Source organism: Juglans regia, chromosome 14 (assembly GCF_001411555.2).
Source record: "Juglans regia cultivar Chandler chromosome 14, Walnut 2.0, whole genome shotgun sequence".
Taxonomy (NCBI): Eukaryota; Viridiplantae; Streptophyta; class Magnoliopsida; order Fagales; family Juglandaceae; genus Juglans; species Juglans regia.
In genome coordinates this window covers 11,344,986-11,370,061 of record NC_049914.1, presented here as the reverse complement: position 1 = coordinate 11,370,061, position 25,076 = coordinate 11,344,986, and the positions used below count along the sequence as shown (strand labels likewise).

General features: G+C 35.2%; 4 protein-coding genes across 4 annotated transcripts; all 4 read left to right on the top strand.

Moving 5' to 3' along the window:
* Nucleotides 1–396: 396 nt before the first annotated feature.
* LOC108989664 (exonuclease V, chloroplastic-like) lies at nt 397–5,090 on the top strand. Its single transcript, XM_018963364.2, has 7 exons — nt 397–872; nt 1,657–1,761; nt 2,234–2,355; nt 3,167–3,316; nt 3,393–3,546; nt 3,893–3,969; nt 4,462–5,090. Exons 1-7 carry the CDS (start codon nt 522–524, stop codon nt 4,706–4,708), a joined length of 1,206 nt encoding a protein of 401 aa, XP_018818909.1. The 5' UTR covers nt 397–521; the 3' UTR covers nt 4,709–5,090.
* A 2,890-nt stretch (nt 5,091–7,980) lies between these two features.
* Nucleotides 7,981–8,552, top strand: LOC109015473. Its single transcript, XM_018997946.2, has one exon. It carries the CDS (start codon nt 8,083–8,085, stop codon nt 8,530–8,532), a length of 450 nt encoding a protein of 149 aa, XP_018853491.2. The 5' UTR covers nt 7,981–8,082; the 3' UTR covers nt 8,533–8,552.
* Nucleotides 8,533–14,529, top strand: LOC108989615 (exonuclease V, chloroplastic-like; the record flags this gene model as incomplete). Its single annotated transcript, XM_035685576.1, has 7 exons — nt 8,533–8,808; nt 9,755–9,859; nt 11,762–11,883; nt 12,630–12,779; nt 12,884–13,037; nt 13,345–13,421; nt 14,006–14,529. Coding segments are annotated over 7 exons (1,131 nt in total), but the record flags the coding sequence as incomplete, so codon positions are not given.
* An 8,576-nt stretch (nt 14,530–23,105) lies between these two features.
* Nucleotides 23,106–25,076, top strand: LOC108989602 (adenylate kinase isoenzyme 6 homolog). Its single transcript, XM_018963268.2, has 3 exons — nt 23,106–23,504; nt 24,305–24,450; nt 24,549–25,076. The coding sequence occupies exons 1-3, from the start codon at nt 23,298–23,300 to the stop codon at nt 24,733–24,735; spliced, it is 540 nt and encodes a 179-aa protein (XP_018818813.1). The 5' UTR covers nt 23,106–23,297; the 3' UTR covers nt 24,736–25,076.

Here is a 25,076-nt window from a genome sequence, read left to right as displayed (position 1 = left end):
AAATGGAAGCTAGATTTTATCTTTTCTTTTCTTTTTTTCAGAAGGCAAAAGAACAATTAGAAGATAAAATTCTTTCAACATTGGTATGACTTTAACAACATTCTTACTCCTGGAAAATGAAAAAATTTAAAGATTTTTGTAATAAATTGGTTATAGAAGAACAGATACCAGAAAATTTACATATATTCAATGTGTTAAAATGATAAAGAGTTCTGCTATTTTTAACTGAACCTTGGCATTAATTTTGACTGGAAAATTAATTTTATTTTATTTTCTCGGCCAATAATGATTATTATTCAATTATTGAAAAGTGAGTTTTTTTATTTTAAAAAAAAAAAACAGCGAGTACATAAATCAGGTGTGAGTGGCACACACGCTAAGCCATCCCCATTCAGACTGGTGTTGAGTGTTCCGGACGTTGAGAACTCAAATTCCACGAACAAATCGACAGATGACTCGCCCCTCAAGCGTGCCGATCCCAACGGTCATTTCTTCACGAAATTCCCACCGTATCGCCCACAATGACCGGGTCGCCCTCCGAGTTACCCCTTAACAACACCGTTCCCGACATCCCAACCGAGATCGTGAGCGAAGAGGAAATGGCTCTCATCGAAGCGGCCTTTGTCGCCGCTCGCTCTTCAATCACCTCAATCCCTTCAATCCCTTCACCTTTTGGTTTTCACAGGAACGCGAGGTCCATCCAGTCAATTACTGCCCTTTCCAAGAGGGGCTTTTCGGGTCGTACAGAACCCGATATTGAGGATTCAGGCGATTTTGCGAGTACCCAGAAGAAGATCAAAGCAGATGAGTCGTCGTTCTTGCACCGGTTTAGGAGAAAGAAGGGCTTGTCTGTCACTGATATCACTGCCACGGTATTCATTCAATATTTTCTTCATAATGGGTTGGGATTGTTTTTGCTTTATATCACATTCTAGTAGTATTTGTAGCCTGTCTTGAGTTCATTAATGGAACCTCGAACAAATCCAGGTGGTTCATAAGTATAAGATTGACGCTGAGACGAAGGATAGAATTGTAGGAAAATCGGTGGACAAAAAAAGGTCCAGTCTTGTGAAGCAACTGCCATCTCTTTCACTCCTATAACAAGCGTCCAACTATCTTATGAGCATTTCATTTATAGATCATTCACGCTATTTAATTGGTTTCTAAACTTGCCTTTTGCATTCCCTTTTGAATCAGTAGACCCAATCTGAGGTTTTACTTCCACCCCATTTGGGTTTATGGTTTTTGGAACCAACTGTTTTGCTGGCCAATTAAGATTGTGTGCAAGTATGCTTGTCTCTGTCTGTTTAATTTTACTCCTTTTAGTACTCACGAGCGTGATGCTATTTGTTAAAGGAATTACGATGTCCAACATATTTTAGTTACCATTGTCAATTTTAACTACGTGGCATCTAGTGATGTAACGGGAGTACCTAATAATTTTTCCAGTCCTGCAAGGTATCTGAGAAGTTTGAATTTTGGTTAACTTTTTCTCCGGGTTGCTTTCATTTCACATTAAGTTGTTTTGCATAATGAAATATATTCCTACTAAATATCTTCTGATGTCATGAAGCTAAGGTGCGGTCCATTCGGCTTATTGAAACTGAAACTGAAACATATCCATCTCACGTGGCTCTTAACTTCATGTTTTCATAGGAATGGTGCGAAAAACAAATGGAGTTTGTTCTCCTCCGTGCCAAGCGCAAAACTACTAAAGCTATGAAAGCAGGTAGTGTTCGCCATACAAATCTTGAAGAAGAGGTACATTTTTAAACTCTTGAATAACTAATTCTCCATTGCGCATGCGTGTCTCATGCGGACACAAACTTATAACCACCCATATCAAAAATATTTTATTTTTCTGGTCATATCAATATTCTTTATCATCCTTTCAATCAAAATAAGATTTTCCTTTTCCTTCATTTTTTTGGTAGACATATTTGGCTTAAATCCCGCTGCATGAAATTAGTAAATTGTTGAAATTGAGTGAAAAATAGAATCAGTATTAAGAACAGTACTAGAAGGCATTCTTATGTTTTCAACAATTTGGCATTTAGAACTTGTTTTTGTACATAAGGATTCTGCATAGAAGATGTGAAGGTCATCCAACTTACATTTTTCTGTTTTTCGTTCAGCATGTTTGTAGCAGAAAAAAAAACTTTAATTAGTCACCTTCTATGTCTTTCACATGTTCACTATATACAATTATCCATCCTGATTGTATATCTGGCAGGTTGTGAAAAAAGTGAAAGTTCGTGTCAAATCTAAAGAAGACATATGGGCTCTGAAACTTTTGAACTTTATAATTGGTGCTAATCAATTATTGTTTGAAGGATTAACACGTGAACTACCACTGTAAGTTCAATCATCCCTCACTGTCTTCTGAGTCAGTTTCTGTCCCGTCATGGTTTTAGCTTGCTCTAAGTAACCACATGGAAATGCTTTTTCTGTACTTGTAAGTTTTTCAGTATATCATTTTGAAGTGTGTTGCATTAAATTTTGTGAGACAGTTTACTTTGTTCTTGATGCAGGGTGTAATTTCGAAAAATGAATTGGAAAGGGGCGGTTATTTGTGGTTTCTGTAGAATTTAGATTTATCCATATTTGTGGTTGTCAAATCTTGATGGGGGCTAGTTATCGGTTTTAAAGTAGATAAGTAATTATATAGTTAAAGGTAACTAGATCGAAGGTCTCAGTGAATAATGGGCAGATACTGGATAACGATTTGTTTGAGTTGGATTGAGTTCCAGATTGAATCAATTGTGCTGATTGATGAAGTGCCATTGATTATTAGATTTGACTATTTATTACTTCTTGTTTTGCCTTAGTGCTTTGAATATGCTTATATCAGTATGGATAACAAACCACAGAAATTAGTTAGCAAGAAATAAAAAATAAATGCTTCCTTTTTGGTTGGGGAAGCATAGAGACAGTGCTTGGACATATCCAACGAAACCTTTTTATGAAATTCAATAAGAACTAATATTTATATACTGCAATATTTCTGTCAGAGGATAGATATGGAAAAAAAAAACTCTCTGTCAGAGGTATCTTTTTCCTTCATATTTTGGCCTCTCTCTCTGTCACATGTGAATGGAATATGGATCATTAATCTCTGTATCCTTATTTCCTCTTGCTGATGGACTATAGTTGTTTATGAAATCAGAATAGGCTTTGCAGAAGGTGTGTGGATGGTGGGAGTGATTGATGAGATCTGTATGCCTGCAACAGAAACCAATATGAACCCAAAATTAATTGACACAAAGACTCGTGTACAAGGCACTCTTCCTGCTGAACCACAAAGAAGGAATGGAAGGTATGCCTCCTCGAAGATGAATTTTTTGGTAATGCATCTGAATAAAATCTCAACATTCATAGATACTCTTTTGCAGGCTTCAATTAATGTGCTACAAGTATATGTGGGACAATTTAGTTGCTGACAAGTTCCCCTCCAGAGAATTTTACAAATTTTTTGCCTTGAACCCACATTCTATGTTATCTGAAGAAATTAGAGAAAAAACTGCTGACTCAGGGTTCCCAGCAGATGTAAGGGTTCTTTCTCTCAAACCACTAACAATGTAGTTTGATAGATGCTGCTAGCCTGCTGCTCTGGACTGTGTATGATATTCTCAACAATCTAATGCTCAATTCTAAGGTGCTTGGAATAAGGAAAAATAATGCTTTCACATATTATTTGGAGGGAAAATAGATGGTATTGGTAATAAATAAAAGTACTACAGTACTTTTTAAACAAAGTGAGAGCAGTTTTTCTCATCTTTGATTTTATTTTTTTAAACATGTCTACCAACTCATTTGCATGAATAATATAGCAGATAGATTAAGAAATCCCTCCAAACTTTGATATTATATTTGTTTTATTTTGGGTATGCAGACCCTTGACGACGTAGTAAGATTCTACAAAAATACCTGGAGCACACTTCCCCCTGCTTACGACCAGCTTTTATTGAGGTGAGTAATAAGTTTATTGGAAACACACCTTATGAGAGATGTTAGATGGGAACAGCCACAAGGGACAGCCAATCTAGTTGAACTTCAGTTGGGTCATACATCACGCATTATAGTATGTCTGGATTGAAGGTTTCTGGCTGCTGCCAAAATTAGTTTGACTAACCAATCTACATGAAATGTTTATTTTTTAGTAGGTATAATAAAATTTTATTAATAGAAGAGTGTAAACTTAGCCCAAGTACACAGGAGGTACCATGAAATGTTTCCTGAAAGCAGAGAATGTGAAATTTGTAATGTCTCATGATAGCACCTCAAGGAAAGCCATCTTCTTTATAAAATAAAGCGTAAGGAGATACATTGGTTAATTCCTGGGATGTAGGTCGTAGAGCATCATTTTCCTTCTGGTGTGTGATATACCCATGCATGTGATTTATCTGGTAACAACCTTAGTAGTTCCTATTAGCTAGACATTTACTTGGTTGTTTAAAGCAGATATGAGTTTCAAAAAGACAATTCATTAATTGGCGAAGATCAATTTGCATTTGACCCTGATTGGCTCAAGAATCAAATTCACGGTTGTCTAGAGTTCTGGCTAGGGGAGCGAGAAGCCTGTTACACTCCAGAGGAAGAGCGTTGGAAATGCCGGTTCTGTCAGTTCGGTTCTATCTGTCCTGCAAACACTGACCATGATAGTACTCCAAGCCCGACAAGCGCCAACTCAAGTAGCACACCAAACTAGAGAAAACATTGACATTGCTTTAGCGTCTCACACTCAGTAAGCAAAAATGCGACCCTCCTGCAAAGAGCATTAAAGTTTTTACTGAAGCTTCTTTGAGGCATACACTGGATTTGTTTGTCCTCTGGGATTTTCACAGAGATTATGCATTATCAACACACGAAATAACAAAATGCATCTGTTGTAGGCAATGATGATTGGATGTTGTAATGTAGAATTGTTGTAAAACAGTAATTCATTCTTTCAAACTATATGTATAAAGTTATTAAAAACCCTGCCCCCTTCTCCAAATGTATCTGAATGGGTATGCATTTGTGTTACAAATTGTTGATGGTGTATGTCAAGAACTGGGGGACAGTCCACAAAAGAATGAATTTACCATTTATCATTGATCTTAAGATTATTTAATAATAGTAGATGTTATAAACTGCAAGGTTAGTTGTGTTTGTTTTCTGTTTAGATTAAAGTTACAGTCATGCTCCATACTATTCCCTCTTTTCTCTGCTCTTTTCCTGTCTCTGTCCCATTTCCACTTTTCATCTTCAACAAAGCCACACATTTTAAGTCCTAAAGGGTCTCTCTATTTCCCATAGGAAAATGCTACTCTCTCTATTACTTTTTTTTTTTTTTTTACTTAATGATTAAGTAAGTATTTTTTTAATAATGTTGTGATTTTTTTAAAAGAAATATATTTAAAAGTGTTAAAAAAAATACATGTAAAAAAAATAAAACAAGCTAAATGAAGGAGCCCCCCCGGTGGCTGTAGAGCCACCCATTTCCCATGGGCGGCTTCTCTGGGAGGGGATGCATGTCTTATACGGTATTACTTGCAATTTAGTAACTTTTTTTTTTAGGTTCCCCAAGAGTTAAGCCTTATATTTATCTAATCAACTAGAACAAGAGTCAAATCTTACGCTATCCTCCTCACTCTGCCTTTAATAATGAAATCTATCCAAAAAAAAAAAAAAAAAACCCAGCACTTTATATCCAAACATATATATATATATATATAATTTATATATAATGTTCATTATACTCTTGAAGTAATGAAAATCAAAATTACAACGAATAGAAAAGACGATCAACTTCCTCCCTTTATTATTTGTTTGGATGTTTGATAGGGAAAAAGGGAATAAAAATGAGTATCTTTCTTTTGCAATTATTTAAAGAAAAATGCTACTTAGACAAATAAAATTGACCGATTTTGATTTTGATTTTGATTTTTTTAACTTAATGGTTGAGGAAATGATTATATGTGAATTGATATTTTTTTAATTTTTTAAATATTTTTAAATATATAAAAAATAGTTAAAAATAAATAAATAAATAAGTGAATTTACACTTGTCAATCAACTTTCTCGATTAGAAATATCGATTCTAGTAGCATTATTCTTATTTAAAAGGAATCTGGATGACACAATATTTTTCATCATAATATTTTCCCTTTTTATTCTTTACCACAAAACTTCCAAACCCAAGACCCGTGTGTACTTCAGCTTAAGCTTGATCTGCTTCTCACCATTTTCTTTGTTTCATTGCTCACATCTTCCCAAACAGACAAATAAAACTATAACCTGCTTAAGAAAAAAAGAATATTATAGTCTAGAGTTTGAATCTATTTTATGAAATTATGTCACATCAATCTCCTGTGGGAGAGCTAAGGTCTTTATTTAAGAAAGAGAAAAAAATGAGTGTAATTGCTTTTAAAACGTGAGTGTAATTGCTTTTTTTTACGTGTATAGATGGTATATGAGAAAAGCTTCTATGCCGCCCATAGTTGATCGCTATGGTATACTTTTGAGATTTTTTTTTTTTTACTCATTGATTAATAAAATAATTTTAAGTGTATTGATATATTTTTTTATTTTTTAAAAATATTTAAATATATTAAAAAGATGTGAAAAAAAAAAAAAAAAACGAGCGGTGCTACTCTCCCTCTAACTAGCGGTTATTTTTGAGTCATGCTGGGCCTACCAAATGTGTGTTGAGAAATGCATTTCATTTTTTTAACTTTTTTATATGTATTTTTTAAATTTTTTTAAAAAATATTTATAATATTATTAAAAAAATATTTTCTTAATTATTAAATTAAAAAAAAATCGGAAAAATATGTTATTTTCCTTTATTTTTTTAAGCCTTTTCGAGATGATTCACACCTCGTGGTGTTGAAGGCAAACCAAACTGGATAGAGCCAAAGCGTGACATGTTTGCTTGAAGGAATAACGAAAGAAAGAGAGAAAGAGAACGTGCCAGCAGCCTTTATCTGCTCCAACTTTGCTTACCCGGCAAGGGATATCATAAGGAACCACTTCTCTTTTTTATCCTATGAAGAAGAAACCATTTACTACTCTTTAGAAAGAAAAAGGTGAAAAAGCACACCAATCTCACTTTGTTCAATCTGATAACTCAGTTTTTTAATCATTAATCTCTCATAAATGCCTTTTCTGCATTAATTTGTTCAAAACGTAGTTAAAAATAAAATTAAAATTAAAAAAAAAACAAGTAGAGTGGTGCTATTCAAAAATGGATACGGTATAGAAGAGTGCAATTTTTTTTTAAATATTTTTTTAAATCATTTTAAAACTTATTTAAAAAAATAAAATTTACAAACTTATTTAAAAACACTTTCTTTTTCTTAACGATTAAGTAAAATAAATAAATAATAAATAATAAAATTTGGTAGAAAAATTATTGACAAATTTGTGAGAATAATGTTTCAAAGAGCCGTTGCAGTCACTGTGGATTCTGTTTCCGTACATTTGTTGACCATGCGATCAGCTCCGGCTAGATGACGCTCTCCTATTTTTGAAATTAACTCATTGAGGTTGGTTTGTGTAATGTGATATTTTGAAGTATTTTATGAATGATAATAAAAAAGCAGTAAAAAATTAATTATAAAATATTAAATAATAATAAATAATAAATAATAAAAAATAATAAAATAATAAAATAATAATGAGATATTTTCAATACCTAAAGATCATGAAATGACTATCAAAAACGTATTTCGATAAGTATATTTTATTTTAAATATTTTTAAAAAAAATTTAGGATACTACTCGACCCATGTCCCAACCGATAATGACCGTTAAGTGCAATTTCAGTTTTTTTACTTTTTTTTTTTTTTGAAATATTGTTTTAATATCTTTAAATATTTTTTTTTACAAAAAGACATTAATTCAATAATATTATCACTAAGGAAAAAAGAAAAAAAATCAACTATCAAAATCATCGTACTTCATTGGTTGAAAAAATGACTCACGTTAGAAAGATTCTGAGCTTACGACAAAGCTGCGGAAGGTTCACTAGCGACTCTTCCCTGAGCTTGGAGACTTCAACGGTCATTTGTCTCTACCGAGCTCCTCGGATGTCCCAGAATGAAGAACCATTCACGCCCCTCCGAGTCGTTCCTCGAGTTATCCGGTGACACTTCTTGCAGCAGCAACAACAACAGTTCTCTCGACATTCCAATCGAGCTCGTGAGCCAGGAAGAAATGGATCTCATCGATGCTGCCTTAGCCGCTGCTCACTCCTCTCTCACTTCCTCTCCGGCCCCTGCAACCCCCGAAACTAGTTCACTGCCTCAGTTTCGGAGAGGCGCGAAGTCTTCTCAAACAATCACTTCGCTATCCGAAATGGAGCTCGTGAGTGAAGAAGAAATGGGTCTCATTGAAGCTTCCTTAACCGCCACTCGCTCCTCTCTCACTTCCTCGCCGGCCCCTGCACCCCCTGAAACTAGTTCCTCATGTCAGTTTCGGAGAAACTCGAAGCCTTCTCGATCAATCACTTCGCTATCCGAAATGGAGCTCGTGAGAGAAGAAGAATAAAGGGATCTCATCGATGCTGCCATAGCAGCCACTCCCCCCTCTCTCACTTCCTCTGTAGCCCCAGCAGCTAGTTCGCCCTCTCTCTTCCAGAGAAAGGCGAAGTCCATTCAATCAATCACTTCTCTATCCAGGAGGAGATTGTCATTTGGTGCAGAATCCGATATTGAGGATTCATGCAGTCTTGGGAGAAACCAGAAGAAGAGCAGAGTGGCCGAGTCTTTTTTGCGTCGATTTAGGAGCAAAACCGGGTTGTTTGTCAGCGACATTACTGCAACGGTAAAATGTTTATTCTGTTTTCTTGTTTGCTTTCCTATTAGGCTCTGAGAAATGGGTCTACTTTAAGTTTAAGCGGTGAATATTCGTAGATAGCTTATATGAAATAAATATAGGACTTTTTTTGCAACCTCCATTAACAACCACGGCAATCTCAACTCTGTGACTGCAGTTCGTAAAATGTTAGCATGTAATAATAACTCTTAGAGAAGGCCCCTGGTACATCTTAATCACATGCTTTCAAAGGAAATGGTTGTTTTTTTCTTTCTTGTACCGTATTCTTTGGTTTCTTACAGGAGAAGTTGAGCATTTCATACATACCAACGAGATTAAAAAAAAAGTTTTACACGGATGAGATGAGATGGTTTGTGTAACCAAACTAGGCCTTAGCACTGTAAATGATCGGAAATATCATCGTTCTCTCCTCCTGCCTCTCCATTCCGCCTCCCCTTTTCGACATCCTTTCGCACCCATTAACTATTGACTCAAGGTAAAGACAACACATCATCGCTAATGAAAAACAGACTCAAGGATGAAATACCTTGTTTATTTTTATTCATATCGAGAGAGTGAGAGCCTGAGAGATTTTGTGCATTTTTCCATCTGATCTACATTGATGAAAGTTATGAAACAACAAACTTTTTCTTTGTTAAGTCTGTTTCTTTTTTGTCCTCGCAAACGTCCACAACAGCGAGCCTTAATAAACTGAAACAAGAAATTAAAATCATACAACATGAGGTTGTGGAAGCTTCAAAATCAATATTGAGACCTAAAATCTAGGTCTCGTCCCGTTATAGGCTTCAAAATCAATTGAGCTTGAGCTTGCCCTGCCAATATTTGCAACTCTCGCTGAGTTCGTAAGAAGAGGAACGCATGTTTTGTTTTATAAAATGCTCTGATTTGAAGCATATCCGTCTCACATTCAATTTTCATTTCATGCTTGCAAAAGGAATGGTGCGAAAAACAAATGGAGTTTATTCTTCTCTTGGGCAGTCGAAAGATTACTGAAGCTATGAAAATAGGTAGAGCTCGCCATGCAAAACTTGAAGAAGAGGTATGTGTTTATACTTATTTCATACTTTGCCCTGAAAAAAATAACCGTCAGCAACTGAATAATGCATGCGACGAGACAAGGAATACAGATAGCATTGTGGAGGAAAAGGGTGTTGGAAAAGAAAGTCTTTATTTGGTCACGAAGTAGTGAATCCCATTAAATCACTCTTTAAATGTAAAACACTCGAGCAGTCTACCCAGAAAAATCAATCTACTATTTCAAGACTAATTACAAGCTACTTTCATCATAAAGCATATGTAATCGAAACACTTGTACCAACAAACAGCATATTTGTACCTACGGCAATTGTTGTTAGAACTTAAAAAATCTTTTAAAATTGTTCCTTCTGGAACTCTAGTGGCTAAAAACTCAGATTTTCATTGTTTTTTTTTGAGTAGTTTCCAAGAACTCCAAGGATTGAATCTATATAAGAATATGAGACCATCTTATATTTGTGTTTCTCTCTTGGTTTATAATAATATTATTTTGATAAGTAAAACAAATTATCCAAGTACACAAGAAGCATATAAAAGGACATATCTTGAATGAATAAAAAGATATAAGAAAAATCATGAAAATTAACCCCATTAAAGTCTATAGAAGCTGGCCAAAGGAAGAGGGTGTTAAAAAAGTATTGTGCTTCATCATCTCTTCATGGTCCTCAAACTTCTATCATTCATTTCCCTTCAAATACATCATATGTGGTGAGCAGGAACCATTTCCCACATTGCTGGAATTTGTAGGCTCCTAATCCTCTCCAAGAGCCTACAAAGTTTTGGGCATGACAACCTAAGCCAAACTGACCTCAACTGATAAAAGATAACAACAATGTAGATTCGTTTGATCTGGAAGAGTTTTCAACTTTTGTAGTCATAAAAAAAATCAAGTTTGAAAATTCCAGAGTTCTTATTGCTATTGGGGTAAGGACAAACAAGAAGTTTGTTGGTACAAGAAGAGGTTTTTGATTTACAGATGTTTTGTAATGAAAACCTGCTTGTAATTGATCTTCAATGATGATTTTTTTTTCTGGATAGGCAGCCCCGAAGTATTTGCCTATAAAGAGTTTTTTTTTAACGTAATCACTTTGTGACCAAATCTTTATCTTATAATTGTTGTTTATCATTCGTTAGATCTACATTTGAAATTGTCTATTCATGAAACTGAACCACATGCTATAAATGAACATGTAATTTAGGACAATCTAAATGTATATCTTGATTCAACTTTTTAATACATCAGGTTGTGATTTACACCTATTCAACCCCCTCTAGGTAAACTTATTAGGATAAAAATCATATTTTAAATTGATCACTAAATGTGCCCAACACTAAGAAACCTAATAGGGGAAAATTATGATATTCCCTCTATAACACTAGATGCTCTATACTCAGTTTCTTCACCAGATTGTGCTACCACTTTTGGCTTATTACCATTTCATGTATATCATGTTAAACTCACGAGTTATCCTCAAGTTCAAGTTGATGAGAAAGAGTGAATTTATTAATCTAATCAAAACTGTAATACTCCCCTCTCATGTGTACAACAAGACTTCCCTTAATAAGTGAAAATTAAGATATGGAAAATTGAACTAAAATGAGAGGGCTAATGCACATTCAGTATTCGAAATCAGGATCTTTTCTCTAATACTATGTTTAGACTAGGGTTTGTAGACAATTAGAGGAAATTTGGGTTTCCTGTCTCTCACTGATCATTTTCAGAAAATAATACAGTTTTTTGTTGAACAAAATTTAGTACTAATTAATTTGTGTACCACATGTATACTTTAATGTAGGGACACCAACAGTAATACCCTTTCTATTTTTTTTTTCCTATTTGTCACCTTTTATGTCCTCCTAAATTTACTTTGTACAACAATCTGGACCTGATTATATTTCTGGGCAGGTTGTGAAAAAAGTGGAAGTTCAAGTCAATTCAGCTGAAGATGAATGGGCTGTGAGGCTTATGAAGTTTATAATTGGTGCAAATCAGTTATTGACTGAAGGATTAACTCGTGAGTTGCCATTGTAAGTTCAATCATATGCGGTAATCTTCCAATCTAATTTCTGGCTTCTCATGGTTTATGTATCTTTCAACTATCATGTTGCACATAATTTCTTTGTTTCAATGCCCTGTGGTCGATAATAAAAGTATTTTGGCCATGAAAAGGCATTAGATTACATTTCAGAGCTGCCAATTATCACATCATGCTGCCAATTATTTTACAAGGCATGAACAGTATTTTTTTTTTTCAAATTTTCAGTAGGATGATATTTCAACCAAAACCCCTATATGAACCAACGCTTGGATGTGAATCGCAGATGGTTGGAGATTTTTTATTTTGTAGTTTACCGTAAAGTTGAGTTCAAGTTAACAAGTATTTTAATATTCATGAATTTTTATTTCCAAAAGTAATAATGGAATAGATATAATCAAATAATGCTCTGGATATTTAAGATCACGTATGATAAAACCATGGAATACAAATTCATAGAATCATTAAGCAATGGGGTTAGTGCTCACTCATATGCATTATAATGTTTTCTTTTTTGGTAGACATTTATTCTTCTTTATTTTTCCTTGAGCAATGTTTTCTAAAATTTGATAAGATTGAAATATACATATTAGCTTGTTTGGGTCAGAGAGCATGTTTTTTTGTTCATTTATATTTAAGTTTCTCCCTCCACCTCGCTCTATATCTCAGAGGCACAGATAAATATGGAGCATTGATTTTTTTAACTCTTTTTCCCTGTGTTGAACCATATACTCTCAGAATAGGCTTAGTAGAAGGTGTCTGGATGGTGGGAGTGATTGATGAGGTCCGAATGCCAGTAACTGAATCTGATAGAAACCCAATATTTGTAGACACAAAGACTCGTGTGCAAAATACACTTCCTGCTGAACCACAAAAAAGAAAGGGAAGGTATGAAAAATTACAGTAGCTTCTATTTCAAAAGTGATTGAGATGCTCAACTGTGACCTAATCTGTCTAAACAAAATTTATGACATCAACATTTCAATTGGCAGGCTTCAATTAATGTGCTACAAGTATTTGTGGGACAACTTAGTAACTGATGAATTCCCCTCCAATCGCTTTTTCAATTTCTTTTCCTTGAATCCTTATTCTATCTTATCTGAAGAAATCAGAGAGAACACTGCTAAGTCAGGTTTCCCTGCAAAGGTAAAGATCCTCTTATGTCATATTCCATGATGTTCCGTTCGTCACTTTGTGTATTACTGCCTACCGGTAAAAGTCATATCATAATATTCAGGGGGCCTTAGATTTTCATTGGGATACCAGATCAAAAAACAACGTGCCCTTGCTTCCATTTTCACTTGATTCATTTTGTAAAATATTATCTAGTACTTGGCATGATCCTATGGACAAGAGGGTAAAATGGTGAACAATGTTGAGTCAAAGGAGGTTTGTATAATTAAAAAAATCCAAACCTGCATTTATAATTTGCTATTTTGCTTTGACTGTACAGATCCTCGATGACATGGTGAGATATTATAGGCAAAAATGCAGCATGCTGTCCCCTGCTCATGACCAGCTTTTAGTGAGGTAAGCATATAAATTAATGTCAGGTGAATTCTTTATGTTATTATTGCTTGCTAATCCGGTGCAATCTAGTTGTCAAATGATGAGCTTGGGATGACTCGGACATCCTGGGTTCAAAAGGCCTTGCCTCATTAAGGTTCCATGTCATGATAATAAAAATATTGTTTGCATAGTTTAGATAGCTGAAGTTATAGGAGCTATCATTAAAATGTATGAAGATGGTTTAGCTCATAAAAGTACCTCTACATATATATTTTCTTTGGGCTTTGGAACACACTTTTCAAGATGTTGGATAGGAAGCACAATATGTGGAAGCTAATCCCATTTGATGATCTTGGCCTTCTGACCATTTCTTTCTTCCCTGTCCATCTCTGGAGCTACTCAGTTGTGCCAGACTTCATCAGTTCTACATTTTCTTAGAACTGAATGGGTTCTGAACTCATTAGTTAACGTTAATTTACAAAAAGGATGGTTAACATAGTTCATGAATTAGAGGGACAACCATGATGGTCCACACTAGTGAACTCACTAATCCTGCTTGTACAGTTCATTTTTAGCATTATATTTATCTGATTGATTTGGTGTAGATATGAATTACAAAAGGACAATAAATTGATTGGTGAAGATCTGTTTGCATATGACTCTGATTGGCTCAAGAGTCAAATTCATTGTTGTCTTGAGTTTTGGCTGGGAGAGAGAGAAGCCAATTGCACTCCACCAGAAGAGCGTTGGAAATGCCGGTTTTGTAAATTTGATTTTGTCTGTCCGACAATCACCAATCCTGATAGTGCATCAAGCCCTACAAAAGCCAATCTGAATAGTTCACTGAGCTAGAGAAAGCACTGACTGACACCGTCTCCTCTATAAGAGTTATCAACAGAGGAAGTAAAACAGAGACGAGAGTTTGAGCTAATTGGCTTGCTTGCCGTTTGTATTTCATTCCGTTGTATTTATAGCAGATTACATATAACAAACTAGAGAAAATTAAGGAGTACAAAATATATTTTACAGCTAACGTTATTCTATTGTTTGAGTCAAAACTGAATGAGGAAAATCTAGAGATGGATCGTTGACTGCAACATATCTGATTTGATCCGATGTCTTCAACTTCTCCCTTGATTCTCTCAACTGCTCTTTGGCTGATTTCCTTGAGTCTCTCAACTGATCACCGAATACTCTAACACCCCTTGCAAACTCATGGGAAGTTGGTGAATCATGAGTTTGGTCCTTAAAAACTGGAATCTAGTTGTTGTTTGGCCCTTTGTAAACATGTCGACTATTTGATCTTTTGTAGATATATGTTTCACCAAGATATCTTTGTTAACCACTTTTTCATGAAATTATAGTCAATTTCCACATGTTTTGTCCTAGCATGGAAGACGGGATTTGAAGCTAATGCCAATGCTCTTATGTTGTCACACCAGATAATTGGAGGTGATGAAAGATATAATTTGAATTCCTTTATCAACATTTAGAGCCAATAAGCTTCAGCTGTAGCCAAAGCCATGCTTCGATATTCTGCTTCCATACTTGAATGCGAGACAACTCCTTGTTTCTTGGCACACCATGATATTAAATTTTTCCCAAGAAAAATACTAAAGCCACTTGTGCTTCTCCTGTCATCTAGGTTACCGGCCCAATCCGAGTCACAGTAAACATGAATGTTAATTGTTGAAGGTGAATAAAAAAGTCCATAGTCCACCGTTCCTTTTAAATATCGAAGTACCCTTTTTGCCGCTATCCAATGTGAATCTCTCGGGTTATGCATAAACTGGCATAATTGATTTACTGCATATGATATATCAGGACGTGTAATGGTGCAATATTGGAGAGCTCCCACTACGCACCTGTATTCCGTCGGGTCTGATAGTAGTGTGCCAACATTTGAAGACAGTTTCATACCTATAGTGGTTGGGCAAGCTAGTGGCTTTGCTCCTTGCATTTTTGTGCTTTCAAGAAGGTCGGATGTATATTTTGCTTGCCGAAGATGAAGACCTTCATTGTTGCGTTTTATGTCATCTACGTAGACCAACACAAAAATTTTTAATGTGTTAGTACAAAGAGTAAATAACGAATAATCAACCTTTGATTCCTCAAATCCAAGTTCTAGCAATTGTTGAGATAGCCTCTGAAACCAAGCTCTCGGGGCTTGTTTATGTCCATAAAGAGATTTATGTAGTCGACACACGAAATATGGTTTGCTGTCATCAATGAAGCCTTGAGGTTGTTCCATATCTCTTCATCAATAATGACATGTAAGAATGCATTGGATACATCCAATTGTTTTATAGGCCAATTAAATTGAACGGCAACAGATAAAACCATTCTAACCGTAGTTGGTTTAACTACTGGAGAGAAGGTGTCAAAGTAATCAATCCCAGATTTTTTATCAAAATCCTTAGCCACAAGCCTTGCTTTGTAGCGTTCGATGCTACCATCCAGGTGTCTTTTAATTTTGAATACCCATTTATTTCTTACTATATGTTTCCTGTGTGGCCTTGGACAGATAGACCATGTCCCATTTTCCATCAAAGCATCAAATTCACGTCCCACAGCCTGTCTCCACTCGGGTTTTGTTATTGCTTGTGTATAACAAGTTGGCTCAGATTCAATTAAAATACTGGTTAAACAACGAAGGATGACGAGTAGAATAAAACATTTTGAACCCAGGAAATTCTTTTGGTTTCGAATTTCCTGTTTTGGACCGAGTGATGATAATATTTTCTGGTGGGTCTTGAGGTGTTGTTGTGCTTGTTAAGATTCGGGATGGGTCTGCTCATGCCAAGGGAGTGGTTCTATATGTAAGTCGGATGTGTGCTCAGACATTATCAATGTTGAGGACTCAGATTAGGCAAGATGGTTTCAGTTTGAATTTCTGGTACTGCATTGTTTTCACAAGCAGTATTGGAGGTGTTTGAGCTTGGGATTTCATTGAACAAAAAGTTAGTTACTACATTGTTTTCACAAGCAGTATTGAAGGTGTTTGAGCTTGGAATTTCATTGAGTGGAATTGAATGGGAGAGAGGAAACAAACCTGTCGACATCATGCTTTCATGGTCGGGTGAAATGCAGCTTTTATCCCTTGCTGGAAATGAGTGCTCATCAAACACGACATGCCTGGAAATATATATTTTTCCTAAGTCCAAATCTAAGCATTTATACCCCTTGTGTTGAGCGGCATACTTGAGAAAGAGACATTTTTTGCTCCTAAAGGAAAGCTTGTTGTTCTCATACGGTCTTAGATATGGGTAGCATGCACATCCGAAAGTTTTTAGTGAAGTATATAGGAGGGCATTTTTTTATGGAGCATGAAGTAAGGGGATAGATTTTTTAGGACTTTGGTGGGAAGCCGATTTATAAGGAAAACCGCTATAAGAAAGGCATCAGTCTAATAGGTATTTGGTAGTTGTGCTTTTGCTAATAATGTTAATCCAGTTTCTTGAATGTGTTGATGTTTTCTTTCGGCAATTTCATTTTGTTGTGAAGTGTAGGGGCAGGTTAATCTATGGTATATCCCATGTTTTGTTAAAAAAGATATGAAATCATTGGAAATATATTTTCCTCCATTGTCGGATTGTAGTTGTTGAATTTTAGAAGAGAACAAATTTTCCACAAGAGCTTTATATTGCTGAAAAATACTAAAGACATCGGATTTAAAACGCATGGGATACATCCATGTAAGCTTATTAAAATCATCGACAAAAATAACATAATAGCGACAACCACCCATTGGAGTTATTGGAGATACCCATACATTGGTATGAACGAGTTGTAAAGGCTTGGTAGAGACTCGTGTAGAATCAACAACAGGTCATTTGGTAGATTTTCCTAATTACAAGAATTGCAAAAATATAACTTTTGTATGGACTCAGAGAGAGGCAGATAATTGCACAAATAATCTAAGGTGGACTTGGTAGGGTGCCCTAGGCGATTATGCCAATGTTCCAAAGATGTTTTTATTCCTATCTTGGCAGTGAAACAACGTATTTTATTGGAGGAGCTCTTGTGGCCAGCAAAGGGATAAAGTCCGTTTTCAACCAATCCTTGAAGCAGGATGCAATCCATCTTGTTGTCCTTCACACAAAAATCAGTTCCAGTTAGCACAACATAACAGTCATTGTCTAAGCATAATTGATTGATGGATAAAAAGATTGGCTAAGGCGTTGGGGTAATGAAGAGTATGGTTGAGTTTGAAAGAACTATGATCAAATTTGAGAGTTGTACTTCCAGTATTTTTAATAACTAAACCTGAGCCATTGCCAACTAGGACAGTATTAGCACCCTCGTAGAAAGCTTGGTTTGTTAAATTTGCTGCATTGGTAGTGATATGAGCATTGGCGCCACTATCCGCATACCAGACATTCTGGTCATAGGAATTATTGGCTTCGACAGCCATTGCAGCAAGATCAGCAGGTGGCAAGTGTCCCTGAAAAGAGAAGTCAAAGTGATGATAGCAATCAAGGGCAACATGTCCTCTCTTACAGCAAATTTGACAAGTTGGCCTGTCATGTTAGCCTGTCATAGGCTTGCTGATTGGTTCGAGTTGTAGGAGGAACCTGATTGCCTTTGTTCGGAAGTAATGGTTTGTTGTTTTGGCTTGTTTAGGAAGAAGGGTGCTTTGCCTCTTTGGTTTGCTGCAAATGCATAATGTTGATCAGGTGCCGAGTTGTGCTGTGCTTCAATGAGAGTTTCAGAGCTGAGGAGTTCAGCTTGGAAGTCATCGAAGGAAAAATCTTTGTCGCGGCATGCAAAGTTAAACGTAGTGATGAATGGAGTAAATGCTGGCCGAAGTCCTCCCAAGAGAAAGCTAATCAGATCTTGATCATCTATAGCTTTCCCTGCAGCTACAACAAGTTGATCAACAAGATTTTTTGCTTCCTCCATAAAGTCACTACAAGACCGATTGCCTTGAGTAAGGGTCTGAAGTTGTCTTTTTAAAAGAGTAATACTTGACCGGGAAGTAGATGAGAAACGAGTGTGAAGTGCATCCCACACTTGTTTGGAAGTCTTCATTCCATAAACAGTAGAGACTAGCTTCTCAGTTATAGAAGCTAATAGCCAACTTAGAACACAAGTGTCTTTCTTTAACCACACTGTGTAAGCTAGGTTAGTGGTTCCATCTGAAAGCGTTTTGGATGGAGGAGGAACATCCCCATCCACAGGATCAGCAAGATCATGACTCTTTAGAAAGACCATAAATTGGACACTCCATGGCAAATAGTTGGGACTGACCAATTTTTGGGACATGGGTTGAGCATTAGGTTGGATATGGGGTTGAGGAAGTGGGGTATTGTCATTTGAGTTGGAAGCCACTGTGTTGAATGCGGAAGCTATTTCAGGATCAGGCATGTGCCTTTGTTCCGACTGATACCATGTAAGAGTTATAAACTGAGGAAGTAAAACAGAGACGAGAGTTTGAGCTGATTGGCTTGCTTGCCATTTGTATTTCATTCCATTGTATTTATAGAAGATTACATATAACAAACTAGAAAAAATTAAGGAGTACAAAATATATTTTACAGCTAACGTTATTCTATTGTTTGAATCAAAACTGAATGAGGAAAATCTGGAGATGGATCGTTGACTGCAACATATCTGATTTGATCCGATGTCTTCAACTTCTCCCTTGATTCTCTTAACTGCTCTTCGGCTGATTTCCTTGAGTCTCTCAACTGATCACCGAATACTCTAACATCCTCAAGGATGTTGCTGTGAGTAGATCATGCAACTTTTCCACATAGAAGCCATAGTTTTATTCAAGCTTCTTTGTGGTATGCTGACCAGAGCCATATGCTGTTGAATCTGTTCTGTTGTTTGGGATTTTCCACAACCATGATAACATATATGTAGATATTATTTATGCAACAAATGCATCTGTCGTAGGTGGTTGTGGTGGTGATGATTCATCGTGGCAAAATTAGCTGTAAACTTATTAGATTATTGCATCTATGTTCATGCATGTGGGTATCTACTTGTTGCAATTGTCATATGACTCATACAAAGTTGATGCTTGGTCTGCATTCAGAAATAGCCCACTTAATGTAATATGATTATCACTGATCTTCCACTCTCACAGGCAGAGCTCTTTTAACTGTAACATTTGGTTCTATGGGGTGGTACGTCTTTCTTTGTCGAGTCCATTGAAAACTAGAGGGAGAATTATTTGTGGGTTTAGTTCAATTTTTTTTATTATAAAGTTTGATTAAGCAGAGCTCTGGGCTTAGTTGTGTACTAGCTGCATTAATATATCACCGTCAGAGAACCATTAGCCACTTTATTGCAACGTGTTCTATAGTTCTATGAAGTTTTTCCTAATGTAAAAGTGCTTATGCCAAATCGTAATGAGACATAATTGGTTTGATATGTTAAACATTCATCCAAACAGATGATCCGAAGCTTCCAATTCTAATAGTTTAAGGGGCCGTTTAGAACTTGGACTTCAGTCTAATTTTAAATGGAGTTCAACATTCAAACAAATAACTCTAAAATCGCTAAATTCAACTCAACTCAACTCTTCTTTACACGTGGATCCCATAATCTTTTTCAACTTAACATCTCTTTACACGCTGAATCCACAATCTTTTTGAACTTTTCATATATACATCTAAATTCATCTTAACATCCAAACACATCTAAACTCATTTTAAGTGGGCCCCACAAAACCCACACCACTATCTCAACTTACTACTACTATTTATAAAGAACTCAACTTAATTCAACATCCAAATGGGGCCTAAGTCTACATAAATTACAAGATTGATCTTAAATCACACCTGGAGGGAGTGAATAGGTGTATGTCACATTTCTTTGTTCCACTTTAATTTGTGCCAAACCTTAACAACGCTTATTAAATTTCAAATCGGCTCGTATGCATCAAACCAATATTGAGCAACAATGAATACAAATGCAAATAAAATAACAAAATTGAACAAGTCAACCACAAAACGGGTTTTTTGTGACAAGGAAAACTTTAAAGGTAAAACTACTTTGGGATAGCTTACTCAGAACAAAATAATTATACTATTTGCAATATGAATCCATTACTCGACACGATAAAACAACCAGCTTTGTCTTTATTATAGTAGAAGTCAGTTTTTCTACAATCTTCAAACTTGGCTTCTTCTTCTACAACATCTAGTGGCTGAGTACTCTTCAAAGAATATGAACAAACAATGGAAGCATAAGACTGGTATTTTTTAAGTTGAAGAAGTTCTTCACACTCATTGGCATGGAATTGGAGATACTATTTTTTTTTCACGTTTCACATTTGATTTTGGCATGTGTTAGAAATGATAAGAGAAAAAAGTAAAGAAAAAGTAGAATCAATCACACAAGGTTTACATATTTTGGCAATATGATTACATCTATGAAGTTGTAGAGGATTTTATCTCAATTGATAATCAAAGATAAAGTGCAACGGCCATACAAGAGTATATAATATATAATAAATCCTAATCACCTAGTCAGGTCGGATCAAGAGCAAAAAAGGGTCAAGCCTCCACTCCATGGCTCAATCCTCGTTGAAAATCCATCAAAAAAATTGTAACAAATCTTTGTCAGACTGCGGCAGAACCAAGTTTCACACAAAAATATAAGAGTAAGGGTCTATTTGAGATTGTGGTATGAGTTTTAAAAAATACTTAAAAGCTCTTTAATAGAAGAATTAGATTGTTTGGGTATTACATATTGAAGTATTTTTAATCTCAAAAAAACTAAAAAGTACGTTTGGGAAAAACAAGCCCTTCTGTTGTTTGGTGTTACATTTTGATGTTTTTTCTCAAATGTATTTTTTCAGATAATGCAGAATGTAATTCAAATTTTAAAAAGATTGTCAATGGACGAAAATATCCATACAACTTTAAAATAATTACAACTTTCAAACTTTCAAAGATATAGTAATAATTTTTAAAAATTCAAATAATCGTCATTTTTACATTAAAAATCAATTTTTTAATTTGTTTCCAAACAAACTTAACATGTTTAAAAGTGTTTTAAATATATAATTATCAAACATTAAATAACTTTTTAATAGTAGAACTTATTACTTAATTTATAAGCTATAAGTCTTAAAATTATAAACTATATTTCCCACAAATCGTAAACATGCACTAACTCACTTGATCATGGGTTTCCATGTCTTCTATTGTTATAGATATCTCCTACCTTATCTTTGTCTTCAAATAGTCAATTTGAATTCAAAATTCATGCGAGAAATAAAATTGCAGGAGTCTTGTCACGACAGATTGCAGACGAGCTGATCTTTGTTTTAAAATGTAGATAAGTAAAGTCTCATCTCCTTGTTGCGGCTCCAATTTTATTACTGAAACAACTCTTATAGATCGGGCTAATCACTTATATAATTATTTTAAAATAAAAATATTATATACGGTCATTTTTACATATTTATTATACACTCAATTAATATGATTGCTTGTACCAAGTTTTTTAATCTAAAATAATTATTTTTACCAATCGCATCAGTAAAATGCACAATAAATATACAAAAATAAATACACGTACAATAACTCTTAAAATTCCTTCATCTCATCATCTCACGTTTTTTTTTTCCCAAAAATACAATAAAAAAACGGAGTAATATCGACTATTTTGGCAATTCGACACAAGGACCGAAAGGGTGAAAGGTGGCAGCAAGAGAATCTTCAATATTCTCTATACCCTACCAAAAATGGGCGGTAAGATGGATGCAAACGGGTGGTAATACAACCCCTAACAAGCACAAGGATAGGGGCAGAGGTTTTTTTGAATTTAGATGGGATGCAAGGAAAGGGATTTTTTTTTTCCATTTTTTTCAATTCGTTTTCAAAATCTTGATTAAGGAGAGGTTTGGGGGATGAGATGAGAATTTTGTGTTTTATTTTGAAGTTTAAAATATTATATTTTAATATTATTATTGTTTTAGAATTTGAAAAATATGTATTGAGATTTGAAAAAGTTGAATTGTTTATTATATTTTGTATGAAAATTTGAAAAAGGTATAATGATGAGATGAGATGAGATGATAATTTTGTGTTTTATCTTGTACCCCAAACCTGCCCTAAGAGTAATGGTAGGTATTTGGATGCTGAGTGCTCTAAGATGATTTGAATTGATATGTAAATAATAATGTTTTGTGAGTCCTATTAAGATGAGTTGAGGTCATCTTGACATCCCAATATAACTTTAGAGTGTGCAAACTTTGTGTAGGCTCTTTAGAAAATAAAAAATATATCTCACTTAAAAAAACAAGATTTTCTTTTATATTTTTCATGATAGGTCTACTTTTATATAAGAGTGCCACTACTAGGTCATATAAAACTTACCGCTCAGATGACTTTCTTGACGTGACATCACCACATATGAGAGTATATAGCGTAAAAAAGAAGAAAGATACATTTGTTGTCCACGTAAATATACCAAATAACCCCAAGAAAAAAAAAATACCAAATAACATTAAATGCTAAAATAGAAAAAAAATTATTCATTATTTTCATACACTATACATTATATTTTTTTTATTCTTATTAAATATGTGGTATATAGATGATGAATAAAAAAATTTAATTAATTTAAAAAAAATTAAAAAAAGAAAAAAAAAAAGTGCGGTGAATGATAAGTATCAAAGATCTATAAATAATGGAGAGGAATCTTTTTCGTCCAAAAGAGAATGATGAATTAGACGGTTGCCAAGTGGATCCTGATCCCATTCCGTGAAGCTCGCCTTAGACAAGCAAAGCTCTGCCAGTTCCCCCAAACAAATAAAACCCTAGTGTAACCTCAGACAAACTGAAGAAGAAGAAGAAGAAGAAGAAGAAAGAAAAAGCACCGACAGAGAGGTGCCAAAGAGAGTGAAGTAACGAAACGAAACCATTTGCAACTGCAATGGCGCAAAACGGTAGCATTAGAAGTAGGTGCCGACCGAACATCCTGGTCACGGGTACACCCGGGACGGGCAAGACCACGACGTCCTCTGCTCTAGCGGAGGCCACCCATCTACGCCACTTAAACGTCGGAGATTTAGTCAGGGAGAAGAACCTCCACGACGGTTGGGACCCCGAGCTCGAATCTTACCTCATAAACGAAGACCTCGTACGCCCCCCGCAGACCCTACCCTGTTTCTGATTCATTATACTTTTCTTAGGTTTTTAATAATATGTATATTTAAACCTGTCATCTGTATATTTACAGTGTTTTTATGTATACTTACTTACATGCCAGTTGATATTAACACTGAATCCATGGGAAGAAAATGTATTATTGAAATGTCTAGCTTGGTAAGTTAAGGAACTACCGAATTGGTGAAAATTTGACACCAAAGTTTTTGGATGAAAAGGTTATTGAGTTTTTCTGTTGCAAGGCTAAGAATAACTTCTTCTTTTTTTGTGTTTTTCTTTTTGTGAAATTGTTAGAAATACATTAAAAAATCTGTTCATTTGATGTAGACATTGTTTATGTGCTTGAGGAGAATATGTACTGGTTGGAGAGTTTTGAGCACAAACATCATTAATTTGTGGTTTTGGAATTGACATCATTATGCGAGCCTCCATGGGTTCTTTGAATGAAACAGGAAGATGAGTAATGTTACGTACAGTCGTGGAATGCCCAAACGTCATGTAGTCGTTTTGAAAAAAAGTGGGATTCACTATTAAAAAGTAATTTCTTTTTCACGTGAGTCTCATATTTATTCATTTTTTTGAAAGCGATTACACGGCGCTTGCACACTCACGACTGCAAGTATCATTTCTCTTAGTTCAATAGACAAAACTGAATACCCCTCCCCCTTTATTCAATTCAATCCTGAATGTGTAGGATGGAAAAAAAATTTCATAATGGATACCATATGGCATTGGATTGGTATGAGGTCCAATTATATCTTGCTGATTTTGCAGGTTTGTGATGAGCTTGAGGATTTGATGGAAGAAGGGGGGAACATTGTCGACTACCTTGGCTGCGATTTCTTCCCCGAGCGATGGTTTGATCGAGTAGTAGTGCTTCAGACTGACAACACGGTGTTGTACGATCGCTTGAGCAGGAGGTAGTGCCATCTTTCCATTTCTCCTTGTCACTTGATCTTTTAGTTCAGTTTTCGTCCCTATCTGGAAACTTATTGCCTCAAACCAATTCCTGTGACAGAGGTTATACAGGATCAAAGCTTTCAAACAATATTGAATGTGAAATCTTTCAAGTTCTGCTTCAGGAGGCGAAAGAAAGTTATCCAGAGGACATTGTGGTGGCATTAAAGAGTGATACCATTGAAGACATTACCAGAAATGTTACGAGTTTAACAGATTGGGCGAGGAGTTGGCATCCTGCTTCCTAATCACAGCAATATCATCATCTCCCCTCCGCCCTATATTCATTTACAATGTAGTTGTGAGCACTAGTCCCTGCTCGATTAAGATTTTTGTAACATAGTTTTCTGTGGTGAACCTAAACTAAAAAAAACATAAACTGAACTAAAGACGGATAGGATTCACTCTTGAAGCAAATTTAAGCTTCTCACTCTCTTTTTATGATGCCCATAAGATTGCTGTAAGATGAAGTTTTGTCAGATTAATCTCTTTTGGCTGTGTAAGATTTTCGTGAGTGCTTGGGAGTTTTTAAATGTACTTGACTCAATCAGATTTTAATTCCACTGGATGAGTGACAATTTTTCCTCTT